We start from the raw sequence: 13532 nt of genomic DNA on the forward strand, positions 1-13532 counted from the left end.
CAGGTGAAGGGCGGGTGAGTGTGGTTTGGTCAAAACAACCTTGCAGGCCAAATTTGGCTGGTGGGCTGGAGATCCCCCACTCGAGTTAAGGGGGTGACAAAATGAGTGGGATGGTGGAGCAGAGGCCCCACCCACAGTTGCTCAGGAACCCTGACTCCAAAATGAGGGAGGAGGGAGCTGTGGTACCTCCCCTGGGGCCGACAGACCTCCACATGTTCCCAGCCACACTCTTCTCTCCCCAGCCTTGCAGCGTTGATAATGCACTTCTAATCAAATGACTAAAGTAAAAATCAAAATGACTATGCGAGGAAAGGAGCGAGAGATACTACAAAATCACCCTGCCCTAACCTGGCCCTGTCCAGATATTTTGAACCCCATCTCCCATCAGCCTCGGGGCCGGCAGGTTCCATTTATCATACATCTATCCCAGCCTTCCGTTTGAGGGTGGCCTTTGCCAACGTGGCACCCACCAGCTGTTCTGGGCTGCAACTCCCATCAGGCCCAGCCAGCACTGGTCCTCTATCTTGACCGGCCAGTTCATTATGGTGTTCTGCCCTCAGCTCTTCCCTGTAACCTGTGGGAGAACGGTGGGCTGTCGGCTGTGCACTTGACCAAGATTATGTTCAGGTGGGCTCTCTGCCCCCCCCCTTTGCCTGTAGGAAGTTTCCTTACATGGAGTCAGATCGATGGTCCATCTAGCTCAGGACTGTCTACACTGACCGGCAGCGGCTCTCCAGGGTTTGGGCACGGATATGTGGAGATGCCATTGGGGATTGAGCTGGGGCCTTCTGCAGGTGTTCTGCCAGGGAGCGAGGGCCCTCCTGCGCCAGTTCTGCCAGCTGGGCACAAGCGCCTGTGGTGCCCTCTTCCCCCTCTGTGGAAGCCTCGCTTGAGCTTCCGTGGTGAAGAATAAAACCAATCTCCGTGTGAAGCTCTTGCTGCTGCTTGCTAGGGGAGTTTATTGAATTGCAAAGAAAGACAACAACAACTGCCGTGTCTCGTGGAGGGAGTCGGACGGGACGGAAGCACTGAGGCCGGTTCCGGAGAGGGAATGTCTTGCGCTGGGAGAGGAGCTGTTCCGTCCCAGCCTGGAACGGCCTGAGGGGGCATCGTCAGCGCTTGGAGAAGTCGCCACCTGCAGCAGAGAAGGAGGGAACCCCAACAGGGTGGCGAGACTGGAACACTGGGCTTCACTGGGAAGATCAGGAGGCAGCTTTGCACCGCATTAGACCAATTGGTCTATCCAGCTCAGTAATGTCTACACTGGCAGGCAGCGGCCATTCCAGGGTTTCCCCCAGCCCTGCCTGGAGATGCTGCTGGGACCTGCATGCAGAGCGGATGCTGCACCACTGAGCCACGGCCTGCCCTTTAGGTTGGTGGAGGAGTGTCCTGGGACGGAGCGGGCCACTCCTCCCACGTCCTCCAATGGGATAGGCGAGGTGTAGAGCAGCCTTTGCCAACCCGGTGCCCTCCAAATGTTTTGGACTCCAGCTAGCACTTACTCCAAAACATCTGGAGGGCACCAGGTTGGGGAATGCTGCTTTTGATCATTTGAGGAGTACCTGTCCTCTCCCAATTTCTTACCTGCCTGCTCTGCAGAGACAGAGTTTCTCAGGAGCTCCGGCTGTATCTTCAGTTTCACTTGTAATATTTTGAGCAAACACCATTCCCCCCCCCACTCAAATTTCTCTAGATTAGGGAGCCAGGAAGAAAGGGAGCTTGGCATTGCAAACTCTTCTGAACAAGGAGTGAAATCGCTTCGTCAGTGGCTTCGGGTTATGAGGAATGGCCAAAGAGTGTGCTTATGTAAGGGAGCTCTGTGAGCCGATTCCATCAGAGGCCTGATGGGAAGTGGCTGTGGGCAGAGGCAGACACAGGGACATGCCTCACAGCGAGGCAATTGCTGCCGAAAGGTGACTCCAAAGGGTTTGTATGCCCTTTGGGTTGTTGCTTGGGGCAAGTTCTGCCTAATTTGTAGGTCAGGGTTGTCTTGTGGATCAACAGCCAGTTAAAGAACAGGAAGCAGAGAGTAAGAGTAACCAGATGGCCCTTGCCATGGAAAGCTGTCAGAAGTGGTCTGCATCAGGACCAGTGCTTTTTAAACTTGTTGATTAGGAAGCCACAGACCTGAACTTACAAGATCTGAACAGGGTGGTTCATGACAGATGCTCTTGGAGGTCACTGATTCAGAGGGCCGCCATAAGTCGTAATCGACTTGAAGGCACATAACAACAACAAAATTAATGAGCTGCAATGAGGGGTGAGCAGTGTGGTGGCCATTTTGTGGATGACCCCAAATTGTTCAGGATGGGCAGAACAAAAAGGGATTATGAGGAGCTGCGAAGGGATCTCTTCCAATGGGATAAATTGGCATTAAAACGATTCAGTACAAGCAAGTGTAAAATGACACACATTGGGGCAAAAAAATAATTCCTAACTTCACATACATGCTCATGGGGCCTGAACTGGTGGTGATTGACCAGGAGAAAGACCTTGGGGGGGGGTGTCAAAGTGACTAGCTCAATGAATACGTCAACATGAAAAAGGAATTCAGTGTGAGGGATTATTGGGAAGAGATTGACAACAGAGTCATAATGCCTTTATATAAATACTATTGCACAGCTGGACATGGAATATTGTGCCGTTCTGGCCAGCCCATCTCAAAATGGATGTAGTTGGGGCAGGGGGTATTCAGCCTTCTTCACAAAGAGAAGAAAAGAACCTCAAGTGTTGTTGAAGACGGAGCCAGAGCTATCAGAAACCACTGCAGAACAGGCAGGTTGGAAACTGGAACACCCCACTCCATGATCCCACCCTCCACTGACAGGGAATGTGTAATTAATTACCAGAATGCCTGGCCGTGACATGTGGGGATGGCCATTGCTGAAGATCAGAGGCTTTCAAAGGGGATCGGACGCATTCGCCTCCATGCACAGAGGTACATGAAATGCCAGTTCCTGGGGGCAAGTGTGTGTGTGTGTGGGGGGGGTTGCTGTTGCCCTTCTATCCTCGTGGCTTTCCCAGAAATATTTGGTTGCTCTGTATGGGAAATGGTATCTAGACCAGGTGGACCTTTGGCCTGATTCAGCTGGGCTTCTGTTAGGCTGGAGAGGGAACCATTTTTGGCTTTAGGGCCACATTCCCTTCTGAGGGCCACATGTCAGTAATGGGCGGAGCCAGAGGCAAAAATGGGAGGAGCAATGAATTTCTTCGCAGGCAAGATCAGTGTGGGGTACGGTCCGGGGAGAGTTCCCAGGACCGGATGAAGAGACCTAGAGGATTTGGTCTCCACTCCTGCCATCGGCCAGTAAGCCAGGCCTCCAGCCCCACATCCAGGGATGACCGCCCAGGCTTACTCTGGCAGCTGCTGCACTCGCAGCCGTGGATCATGGGCAGCACCACCGGCTCCGTCTCACCATCTTCGCAGTGCAGGTTCAGGATGCGCACGGGGCTGACCGGGTCAAGGCGGTAACTGCAGCACTCACAGAAGGTCTGCAGGTACGGCTCCTGCAAGAGGACACATGGAACGGTCACCTTCGGGAGAGGGGAAGGGAGAGAGACAGCAGGGGGAGGCCGGAAGGACCGGCAAGGGGATGTTTCAGAATGGAAGGAGGTTGTTTATTTCAAAGGTGTTTACAGATGTAACGAACCACATTGGAGGAGTTGTGTTTGGAGGAGAGGGGAGCACAGGACAGGTGAGGGATGCTTTTTCTGTTGAGGGCCGTATTCCCTTGGGCATAATTGGGGGCCGGATGCCAGTAGTGGGCAGGGCCAATTTTTTGCTCCTCTCTCTCTCATTCCGCCACACCCCTTTCCCTCCCTCCCTCCGCTGTGGTCTGCTGGGAGAGAGAGGCAGATTGCTCCCGCCCAAGATCTGAGCTGATCACTTGCACAAGGATCTTGAAATTGGGCAGAGGGATGCAGACTGCCCAGCCCCGTCCTGGAGCCTGGAAATTTTAGAGTAAGTGGGATCTGAGCCAGCTGAAGGGAAGGACAGAATGGCATCTGGGGTGCCACGGCTGCTGCAGCTGGAAAGTTCTGTCCGTTGAATATTGGAAGAGGGTGAAGAACAGAGGGCATTAGCTGGATGGGAAGAGGCTCTGGAAGCAACTACTAATGAATTACTAAGAATATCTATTGGATTTCTTAATCGCCCAGGGTAGTTGACGTCCAGTATAAAAGTACAAGATTAAAATCAGTTTGAATATTTTACAGACAGAAGAACAGGGTGGATCCTAACAATCTCTCAGGAGTCAAAAATGTAACCTGGGTGCCAAAGGCTAGGATAAAGTGGTGCATCCAGCATTCACCGGAAACTGTACAGTGAAGTTGCCAGACGCACCTTGGTGGGGAGGGTGCTTCACGCTTTGGGGCCGCCACAGAGCAGGCCCTCTCCCGGGGATGCCCTTGAGTTTCTAGGGCCCCCTCCGAAGGGGACTCCTGGAGAAGGCAGCCCCGTCGTGGGTCTCGCTGTTGCGCTTGCTTACCTCAGGGATGACGTTCGTGTAGGAGGCGCAGCGCCCGCTGCAGTAGCTCACCTCCACGTCCGCCAGGAGGCAGGGCCCCTTGGTGATGTTGCGCCGCTCGGTGTAGTGCTGGCACTGGGGGCGGGGCTCTTCTGCAGGGGAACAGCAGGGCCAATGGCCAACCGGTTCAGGCCACGCAGGGGTGGGTGGGCAGGGACCTACCCAACAGCCACCCACAGCCTCAGGTGGCAGCATGAGAGTCAGACCTGAGGCCTTAGAGCAGCTGTCCCCAACCTGGCGCCCCCCAGGTGTTTTGCACGACAACTCCCATCAGCCCCAGCCAGCAAGGCCACGTGATGCTGGGGCTGTTGGGAGCTGCAGTTCAAAACAGCTGGAGGGCGCTGGGTTGACAAAGGCTGGACACGGGAATTCTCAGCCTCCAGAGAACCAATGAAGGCAGCTCAGCCTTGTGGTTAAAACCTCTTTGGTTTGTCTCGCTTTTGGACTCTGTTCTTGTTTTCAAACCCTCTGCCATTCATCCCCTTGCTGCATTTTTATGCCCGCTGCTTCTGTCGCTTGACTTGTTGTGATCAACCTCAATGCCCTCTTGGCTGGGAAGGCAGGTGGGAAAAGAGAGTCCCGGTGGCCTCCTTTGCCTGCTCAATGCAGGGCTTGGCAGGGCCTCCCCTTGTTCCCGGAGCATTCTACTCACCTCTCTTCCGTGGCCGCTTTCCCCTCCAGACCCCTTTCGTGTTCTCCCCATCCCATGCCTTTTCCTCCATTCATTTACACTTACTTATTTAACAGCATTTCTATTGCACCATTTTGTATCTTTACATCTCCACCACCACCGCTCTCCATATTATCCTCACAACAGCCCTGCAAGGCAGGTTAGGGCTGAGAGAGACAGTGACTGGCCCAAGTGAGCTTCATGGCCCAGTGGGAATTTGAACCCTGGTCTGACACTCTAACCACTGCTGATGCTGTCCCTCCACTGCCCATTATCGGCCCCCACCCATTATCAGAGATTTGAAGCTCTCCTATGGGGGACCTGGCTAGGTACAGCTCCTAGCACAGTGCTGGTAGCAGCCTGGAGAGGAAAGTGCCCCTGATGGACAGTGGCTTTGCCTCCCTGAGCCACAACGGCACAACAACCCTGCAGACCCACATACCAGACAGATCCTTCCTGCACACGGGGCAACAGCTCCCAGGCTCCTGCACCTTCACTTCGCCCTGAGGAGAGAACAGAGAGGGGGCTTGATTTGGCAAGGCCATGTTCTAAAACCCCTGCAGACAACTGGTGCCTTACAGCAATTCTCCCTGCTCCCCTACATTACTCCGGATGCTCTGTGTCGGAGAAGGGGTTGCCTCCACCCACCTGAAATCCCACAACTTCTTTTATCGTCCTATTTAAGTTCTGGCCCCGATGGCTCTGTTCCATCTTGTTGGAAGTGGGGCAAGAGCAACTCCCATTTGGGTTCATTTGTATTCCAAAAGGAAGATCGAGTGAGGGTCCTCCAGCCGGCTAGGCTTGCCTACCTTCACTTGTGCTGTTCTCTACCTAACTTCCTTCCGTTTTAAACTGATATGCTCAGGGCGGCTGACCTGCCCTCCTTCGACACCTTTGTCTTTGTTCTCTCTCCTGAGCCATGAGGGCAAGACCCACGTCTGGGCATTGCGCCTCCAACTTAGTTAGAACTAGGTATGCCTTTCCTATCTTCTATGTATTTCTATAAATAAAGTAGCTTTTCTTATTTTACTAAGTCTTAAGTATCAGTGATCTAAATTTATTTATTTATTTATTATTTAATTTATATCCCACCCTTCCTCGCAGCAGGAGCCCAGGGTGGCAAGGGTAAATGCAGGGTAAACGCCTGCTACTTAGGGAAATACACACATGCCGCTCAGACCGCTGAATATCTCTGCATAAACATACGTATTTCCATAACTCGCCTCCACTGCCGAAGGCAGTATACTTCTCATACCAGTTGCTGGGAACGGCCGTGCGGGAGAGAGCGCTCTTGCGCTCAGGTCCTGCTTGAAGGCTTCCCATTGGGGGCATCTGGTTGGCCACTGTGAGATCAGGATGCTGGACTAGCTGGGCCACTGGCCTGATCCAGCAGATTCTTATGCTCTTATTTATTTGCCTTAAACTGAGAGGAGGAAAATAAGAAGAGCCTGCTGGGTCAGGCCAAAGGGGGCCAATCTAATCCAGCATCCTGTCCTCACAGAGGCCACCCAGATGCACATTATGGGAAGCCCACAAGCAGCGCCTGAGTGCAAGAGCAACACTCTCCCCTCCTGCAGTTCCCAGCGACTGGTATTTGGAAGCATTTATCGCCTCTGACGAAGGAGGCAGAACATAGCCATTGTGGTTAGTAGCCTTGGATAGCTTTATCCTCCAGGAATGTGGCTAATTCTCCTTAAAAGCCTTTGAAGGATGGTGTGGGACAGATGGGAAGACCCCTTGGGCTGCCAGGGGTCCCCTGCCTTCGCTGTGCAGGGTCCTTTAGGAGTGGTACCTCAAGGCAGGCGAGTGGGGGGCAGGCAGCCTTGCACACAGCCCTCCCGTTCAGGCAGCGGCAAGCGTCACAGCCATCGTACCATTCAGCGCCAGCCTGGGGAGGGGAGAAAAGGCATGAGAGGGGCTGCAGAGGGCCATGAAGGGTGGAAGGGCTGTCTGACTGTCCCAAGACGTAGAGTGCGTCGCAACCCTCCTTGAGCCTTTGGGAAGGGGGGGTGACAATCGGAGGGCACAGGGCAGCAGGAAGTCCTTTGCACCAGCCGACTTGAAATCGATAGGTGCATGAGCAGCCCCCTCAGGCATGCACAGGAGCAATGAACTTTTACTGGCTTGCAATCAGTGGCTAGGGCATGTGGCAAGCTGTGTTCCCCCCCCATCCAAAATCCCCGCAGAGGCTGTCAGTGCTCACACTCACCGAGTAAACCTGGCCTCCACGCTCACACTCACAGTGAGCAGCCACGATGCAGTGCCCGCTGCTGTTCCGGTAGTGCCCTGGCTGGCACACGCACCCCTGCCCTGCCCTCGTGCTGCAATTCTGTGGTGGATCCTCGTAGATTTGGCGGCAGCTTCGCTCGCAGGGGAAAGGGGAACTGGTTGCGAGCCAGACTTCACCGGAAGGGCAGGCTGCAGACAGGAGGTGACAACCCAGAATCAATCAGATCAGCCTTTGCCAACCTGTTCCCTAATCTATGCTCTCTTTCTTGTGTGGTGGGGGTATGCCTGTCTTGATTGGAGAACTGCATGGCAAACATTCAGGGAAGTATTTATTAATTTTGTTGCTGTTATGTGCCTCCAAGTCGACTACGACTTTTGGCGACCCTATGAATCGGTGACCTCCAAGAGCATCTGTCATGAACCACCCTGTTCAGATCTTGTAAGTCTGTGGCTTCCTTTATGGAATCAATCCATCTCTTGCTTGGCCTTCCACTTTTTCTACTCCCTTCTGTTTTCCCCAGCATTATTGTCTTTTCTGGTGAATCATGTCTTCTCATGATGTGTCCAAAGTATGATAGCCTCAGTTTCATCATTTTAGCTTCTAGTGACAGTTCTCGTTTAATTTGCTCTAATACCCAATTATTTGTCTTTTTTGCAGTCCATGGTATGTGCAAAACTCTCCTCCAACACCACATTTCAAATGAGTAGATTTTTCTCTTATCCACTTTTTTCACTGTCCAACTTTCACATCCATACATAGAGATCAGGAATACCATGGTCTGAATGATCCTGACTTTGGTGTTCAGTGATACATCTTTGCATTTGAGGACCTTTTCTAGTTCTCTCATAGCTGCCCTCGCCAGTCCTAGCCTTCTTCTGATTTCTTGACTATTGTCTCCATTTTGGTCAGTGACTTTGCCAAGGTATTGATAATCCTTGACAAGTTCAATGTCCTCATTGTCAACTGTAAAGTTACATAAATCTTCAGTTGACATTACTTTAGTCTTTTTGACGTTCAGCTGTAAGCCTGTAGTAATTTATTAATTAATTTATTTATATCCTGCCGTTCCTCCCAGCAGGAGCCAAGTATGAGTGTTTTGGTTTGAGAAGCACTAATTGGGTAGGTTCAGATTAAAATGCGCAAGGAATGAGTTTCTCCTACACGCCTAGTGGAGGGAGAATGAGCTACAGGGCAAAGGAAAGTCACTCCTCTCACTGCAGTCCGGGAGGGAACATGGCATCCAGCGCACCGAAGGCCCCTCGCATTCCACACCACCGTACAGGCGCAGCTGAGTCTGGTAGCGCCGGGAAGCCTGTTTTCCGGTGCCACACGTCACAGAGCAGGCTGACCAGGGCGACCACTCCGACCAAATGCATGGCACTGTGAGACAGAAGAGCGTGTGGCTGAGGAAGTGTCGCTGGCAGGGCGCATGGGGTAGGGGGTTGAGCCCATAGTTGTGTGGAGTGAGCACAGAGTGAAAGAGGCAAGTGGGGTGGTGGTGAAAAAAAGAGCCACAGGCGGAGGAAAGTGCCCAGATAATTGCCCCAGGCAGGGGCAGCTTGTGTGTGGCACAGCTGGTGGCCCCATGTCAGTAGGGCAGCTGAAGAACCTTGGACAGCGCCTTGAAAGTTCAGACTAAAACCTGGCGCAGATTCCACTGTCCCACTGGCATGGAGTCACCACCCGCCACTGCGGGTTAAATCCTGCCCTTGCAATTAAATCCTGACATGAGAGGTGCCAGAGTTTAAGGCAGATCTTGAATTTTTGAGAAGGGAGTTGACTGGGGTTCAGGGATATGGGAAATGAACTCTGCACAGGCTCAGAGGCAGCGATGGCTATAGGTCTCAGGACTGAGAAGAGGCCCTGCTGTGGCTGGGTTTGCCTGTAGGGCCCACGTGGAAGGCCACGCAGGGGCAGGAAGGCAGCAGGCAAGCAGGAGCCGTTTGCTCCTTCAGGGTGCCAGCACCCCCCGCCCCCGGTTCTGCAAGGGGGAGAGCTGCCTCCTTGGAGCGTCTCCCTCACCACCTGCAATGGGGCTGCAGGGGACGGAAAGGGAGACGCTGGGGCACAGAGGGAGGGGGCCAAAGAAAGAGCCCTTCAAAGCACTCTTAGGCAGGCGGAGGGTTTGGGGCGTGGGCTGGCCCACCATCTGCCGGGAGGGAGGGGCCCTTCGGCGGCCTCTTACCATCGCAGTCCTCCTGGGTGCATCTGAAGACTCCCTGCTGGCAGACACTGCAGAGCCAAAGGCAAAGGGTCAGCAAAAGAGAGCTGGGGTGGGGAGGTGGTTGGCATGCTGGGCTAGGACCGGGGAGACCCAGGTTCACATCCCCACTGGGTGACCTTGGGCCAGCCGCTCTGTCTCAGCTTAACCTGCCTTGCAGGGTTGTTGTTGTGAAGAGAAAATGCAGTGTGTGTGTGTGTCTGTGTGGGGAGCTTCTGTGAGGAAAGGTGGGGCCCAAATGTGGCCAGTAAATAAAAAGGCAATCTGGCCACAGAAAGAGATGCTCATCCTGCAGTCCAGGATGGATGGATGGATGGTCGGATGGATGGATGGATGGTTGGATGGACAGACGGACGGGTGGAACAGAAGCGCCCTGAAGAGGAAGGACCTGGCACGGATGGGATCACATGCTCTAAGCCAGGATGCCCCTCCCTTTCCACAACTGGGATAGGACCCAGGAGTCCTGGCTCAAGGCCTCCATGCTGTAACAGGCAGTGCTCCATTCCTTTGCTTAGCGTGCAACCAATCCCCCTTGCCTCCTCCTGGCCTCCCAAAGGGACACAGCCACACACCCCTCTAGCTCACCAGCTGTTGCACTCATGCCGAATGATGCTGCCAGGCGGATATTCCTGCGCCCGCTCTTCTTGGGACATGTTGGCAGCCCAGGGCACAATGGGCACGGAACCAAGTGAGCAGCGGCATTTTTCCAGGGGGACGCATCCTGCATCCTGCATCACCTGCAGGCCCAGAGAAGGCTAAGTCTCCATGGAGGCATGGTGGGGCAAGGGAGGTCCAGGCGGCTTTGGGATCAGCCGGCCTCTACTGGGAGAAGCGCCTGCAGCTGACAGAGATGCGCTCTGCAGGGAGGGGCCTTAGCTCAGGCTTTCTGCGCAGATCATTCCAGGTTCGGTCCCCAGTGGCACCTCCAAGCGGTGCCGGGAAAGTCCCCCGCCTGGAATGCTGAGAGTCCCTGTCAATCAGTGATGGTGTAGAGAATACTGAGCCAAATGGGCCACGATGGCTACGCTCCAACTCCCCAGTCGCAGGCAGCCTGCTTCTGAATGCCACTTGCTGGAAACCGCAGGAGGGGAGAGCGCTCTTGTGCACAGGTCCTGCTTGCTGATGGGCTTCCCACGGAGGGATGCGCTTGGCCGCTGTGAGAACAGGATGCTAGACTAGATGGGCCACTGGCCTCATCCAGCAGGCTCTTATTATGTTCTTAAGGGTCTATGAAGCAGCTTCTGATGTTCTTACTGAACACCAGTCCTTTATGCGAAACCATGAGGGCTGGAACCTTTACTTCATTGCTAGGGGAAGGGTTGTGGCTCAGTGGCATCTGCTTTGCATGCAGAGAGCCCCACGTTCAGCCCCTGACGGCATCTCCAGAAAGGGCTGGGATAGAAAGACCCCTGCCTGAATCGCTGGAGAGCCGCTGCCAGCCAGAGTCGATAATATTAAGCTAAATGGACCAATGCAGTCTGATGAGGCAGCTTCAGATGTCCTGAACTCACTCACCTGGCCAGAAGGGCAGCTGCAGCCAGGCTGGCATTCCTCGGGCAGGCACTGGGTCTGTGGGCGCAGGTCAGAGCACGACTGCGGACAGGCGTTGGCACAGTCGCTATAGACTTGGGCACCTGGGCATTCTGGCATGGAGGGAGGAAAAGGTGATGGAGGAAGAGGACTGTCCGGCCCCGACTGACCCGGCCCCGTGGGCAACTGGGCAGTGCCCGCTGCTGGTGGTGGGAGGGCATTGCGGCTCACCTGGAGTGCAGTTCTGAGGGTTGCAGGTGCGGTGCTGCAGCAGTGGGATGGGGCACAGCCCCCCAAGTGGGGGGGAGAGGAGGCTGCGGCTCCTCTCAGACACGCCTCCCCCACAGGCGGCACTGCAGGGGCTCCAGGCGGACCACTCGCTCAGCAGGCAGGCAGCTGCAGGAGGCAGGGAAGAGGTTTGGTGGCAGCACTAGGATGGCAACCCCTGAATTTCCCTGCAATGCCTGCCTGTGCTCAGGAAGGAGGAAAGATGCCCCTGGTAGAACAGGGAATTCAAGAGCCAAGGGTTACCCTGGTTGTTAAAAGGGTGCAAAGCTGAGGCTGTGTCAGGACACCTTGCAGTGGAAATAATAATGGGTTGTTGGTGTAGTGGTTAAGGTGTTGGACTAGGACCCGGGAGACCAGGGTTCGAATCCCCACATAGCCAGGAAGCTCACTGGGTGACCTTGGGCCAGTCACTGCCTCTCAGACTCATGGAAACCTTATTCATAGGGTCACCATAAGTTGGGATCGACTTGAAGGCAGCACATTTACATTTACATCCAACTAAATCCTACCCAGAGCAGACCCACTGAAATTAATAAAGCTGTGGAATGCTTGTTTATGACGGAGTTGAACTCCTAAAGTTATTTCTGTCTCTCTAAGATCTGCTGCTTGTTCCGTAACAGATCCTGTAATTGCAGCTAATATAATTCGGTCACCTGTCACTTGTGTCTGTTTGTTTGTCTTGGATTGTTTTGTTACTAGTAAAAAAACTAAACGTAAAAGGAAGATATTAATGAACACAAGTTGACCATGTCCATTAATTTTAGTGGGTCTACTCTGAGTAGGAATAGCACTGGAGACAACTCAGTAAAAATACTTGTGATTATTAAATTTCTGTTCTGTTCTTCTTCACAAAAGAGCCGCCAAGGGCAGCAAACAACAAAGTAATAAAACAAACTAAAAGCTGTCATTCGCTGCATTAAAGTGTTGCAGACTGGACGCGGCAGCAGTGGACCGGAGAGCTGGCTCCGTTGGCAGGGCTGTGGGGTGGGCACTCACTCACTCGCCCTGAAGGCAGACACACTCACCGGGGCAGGGCTGTGGGCTGCACTGAGCAACTTCCTCCATGGCGTCAGCGGCACAGGGGGCTCCACCGGGGCTCTCGTGGCACGGCCGCTGCCGCAGGGCGCTCCCCCCACCGCAGCTGGCTGGACAGGGGCTCCAGGCTGACCATTCTCCATAGGATGGGCACTCCTCCTCTGGGCATGCAAAGATGCCCTTTGCACAGGAGCTGCAGAGAGGAGGAGACAGGGCCCCGAGTGGCGTGTGCAACCAGCGTGCCTGACCCGTCGGGCAGGAGCACTTGGGAGTAAAGCTGTTGCTCCTGGTTATAAACAAAGCACCCCCAGCCCTGTGTATAGGGCCAGCGGAAGGCATTTTCCAGCTTGCGACGGAAACTCTGAGCAACATCTCCTCTTTCTTGTTGAAAATGGCGCAAGAGGATGCCACCCTTGAGGGCACCCCAAACCCCCCACCCCTGGCAGCACAGCCACCTTGGCATCTCAGAGCATTTGGACATGCAGTTGTTGCACATGGCAACGCGGAGGTGATTTTCTGTACTGCTGATCTGGGGGGGGGCTGCTCTCCCCATCCTCCTACCACCCTTGCTCCCCCAAATGGGGAGGGAGGCTAACACCCCCCCATATTCACACACTCCCAATTTGCTTCTAAAAAGGAACTGAAGGTGCCACAAAAACTGAGTAAGAGCTGAACACGTACTTAGCCTAATGTTCATGTGTTATTTTAATTTAAATTTTTAAGATCTTAAATTGTTCAATAGTTCCTTGACTCCCCCTTTTTCCTGAACTGACCCCCTTACCAGTTGTGGCAATCCAGTTCTGCAGACTGCCCTGGCATAAACTCCAGGGTGCTGTTGGCTACGGGGAGTCCGCAGCGGCAAGCTGAGATCGGCACGCACACCCCATCCTGGAGGAGCTGCCCGTCAGGACAGCGGCACCCTGTGGAGGAGGAGGAGGAGGAGGGGCTCGCTGAGCAAGAGAGGAGCATTTCTGCACTTCAGGAGAAGGCTGACTTGGGGTCTGACTTAAAGGGCATGGATGGGGTCACGAA

General features: G+C 54.0%; 1 protein-coding gene across 1 annotated transcript in view; it reads right to left on the reverse strand.

Moving 5' to 3' along the window:
- Positions 1 to 1101: 1101 nt before the first annotated feature.
- The window catches only part of LOC133364840 (SCO-spondin-like), a 159042-nt gene continuing 146611 nt past the window's right edge, over positions 1102 to 13532 (reverse strand). Inside the window, exons 101-113 of the mRNA XM_061585702.1 lie at positions 13282 to 13420; positions 12491 to 12693; positions 11409 to 11573; positions 11163 to 11290; positions 10233 to 10384; positions 9612 to 9658; positions 8642 to 8806; positions 7406 to 7614; positions 6989 to 7084; positions 5639 to 5699; positions 4488 to 4618; positions 3357 to 3507; positions 1102 to 1135 (exon numbers count right to left, since the gene is read on the reverse strand). Of these exons, the coding sequence (XP_061441686.1) occupies positions 1113 to 1135; positions 3357 to 3507; positions 4488 to 4618; positions 5639 to 5699; positions 6989 to 7084; positions 7406 to 7614; positions 8642 to 8806; positions 9612 to 9658; positions 10233 to 10384; positions 11163 to 11290; positions 11409 to 11573; positions 12491 to 12693; positions 13282 to 13420 (1670 nt within the window). The 3' untranslated portion in view covers positions 1102 to 1112. The remainder of the gene's footprint in view (positions 1136 to 3356; positions 3508 to 4487; positions 4619 to 5638; positions 5700 to 6988; positions 7085 to 7405; positions 7615 to 8641; positions 8807 to 9611; positions 9659 to 10232; positions 10385 to 11162; positions 11291 to 11408; positions 11574 to 12490; positions 12694 to 13281; positions 13421 to 13532) is intronic.

This window comes from Rhineura floridana, chromosome 10 (genome assembly GCF_030035675.1).
Source record: "Rhineura floridana isolate rRhiFlo1 chromosome 10, rRhiFlo1.hap2, whole genome shotgun sequence".
NCBI lineage: Eukaryota > Metazoa > Chordata > Lepidosauria > Squamata > Rhineuridae > Rhineura > Rhineura floridana.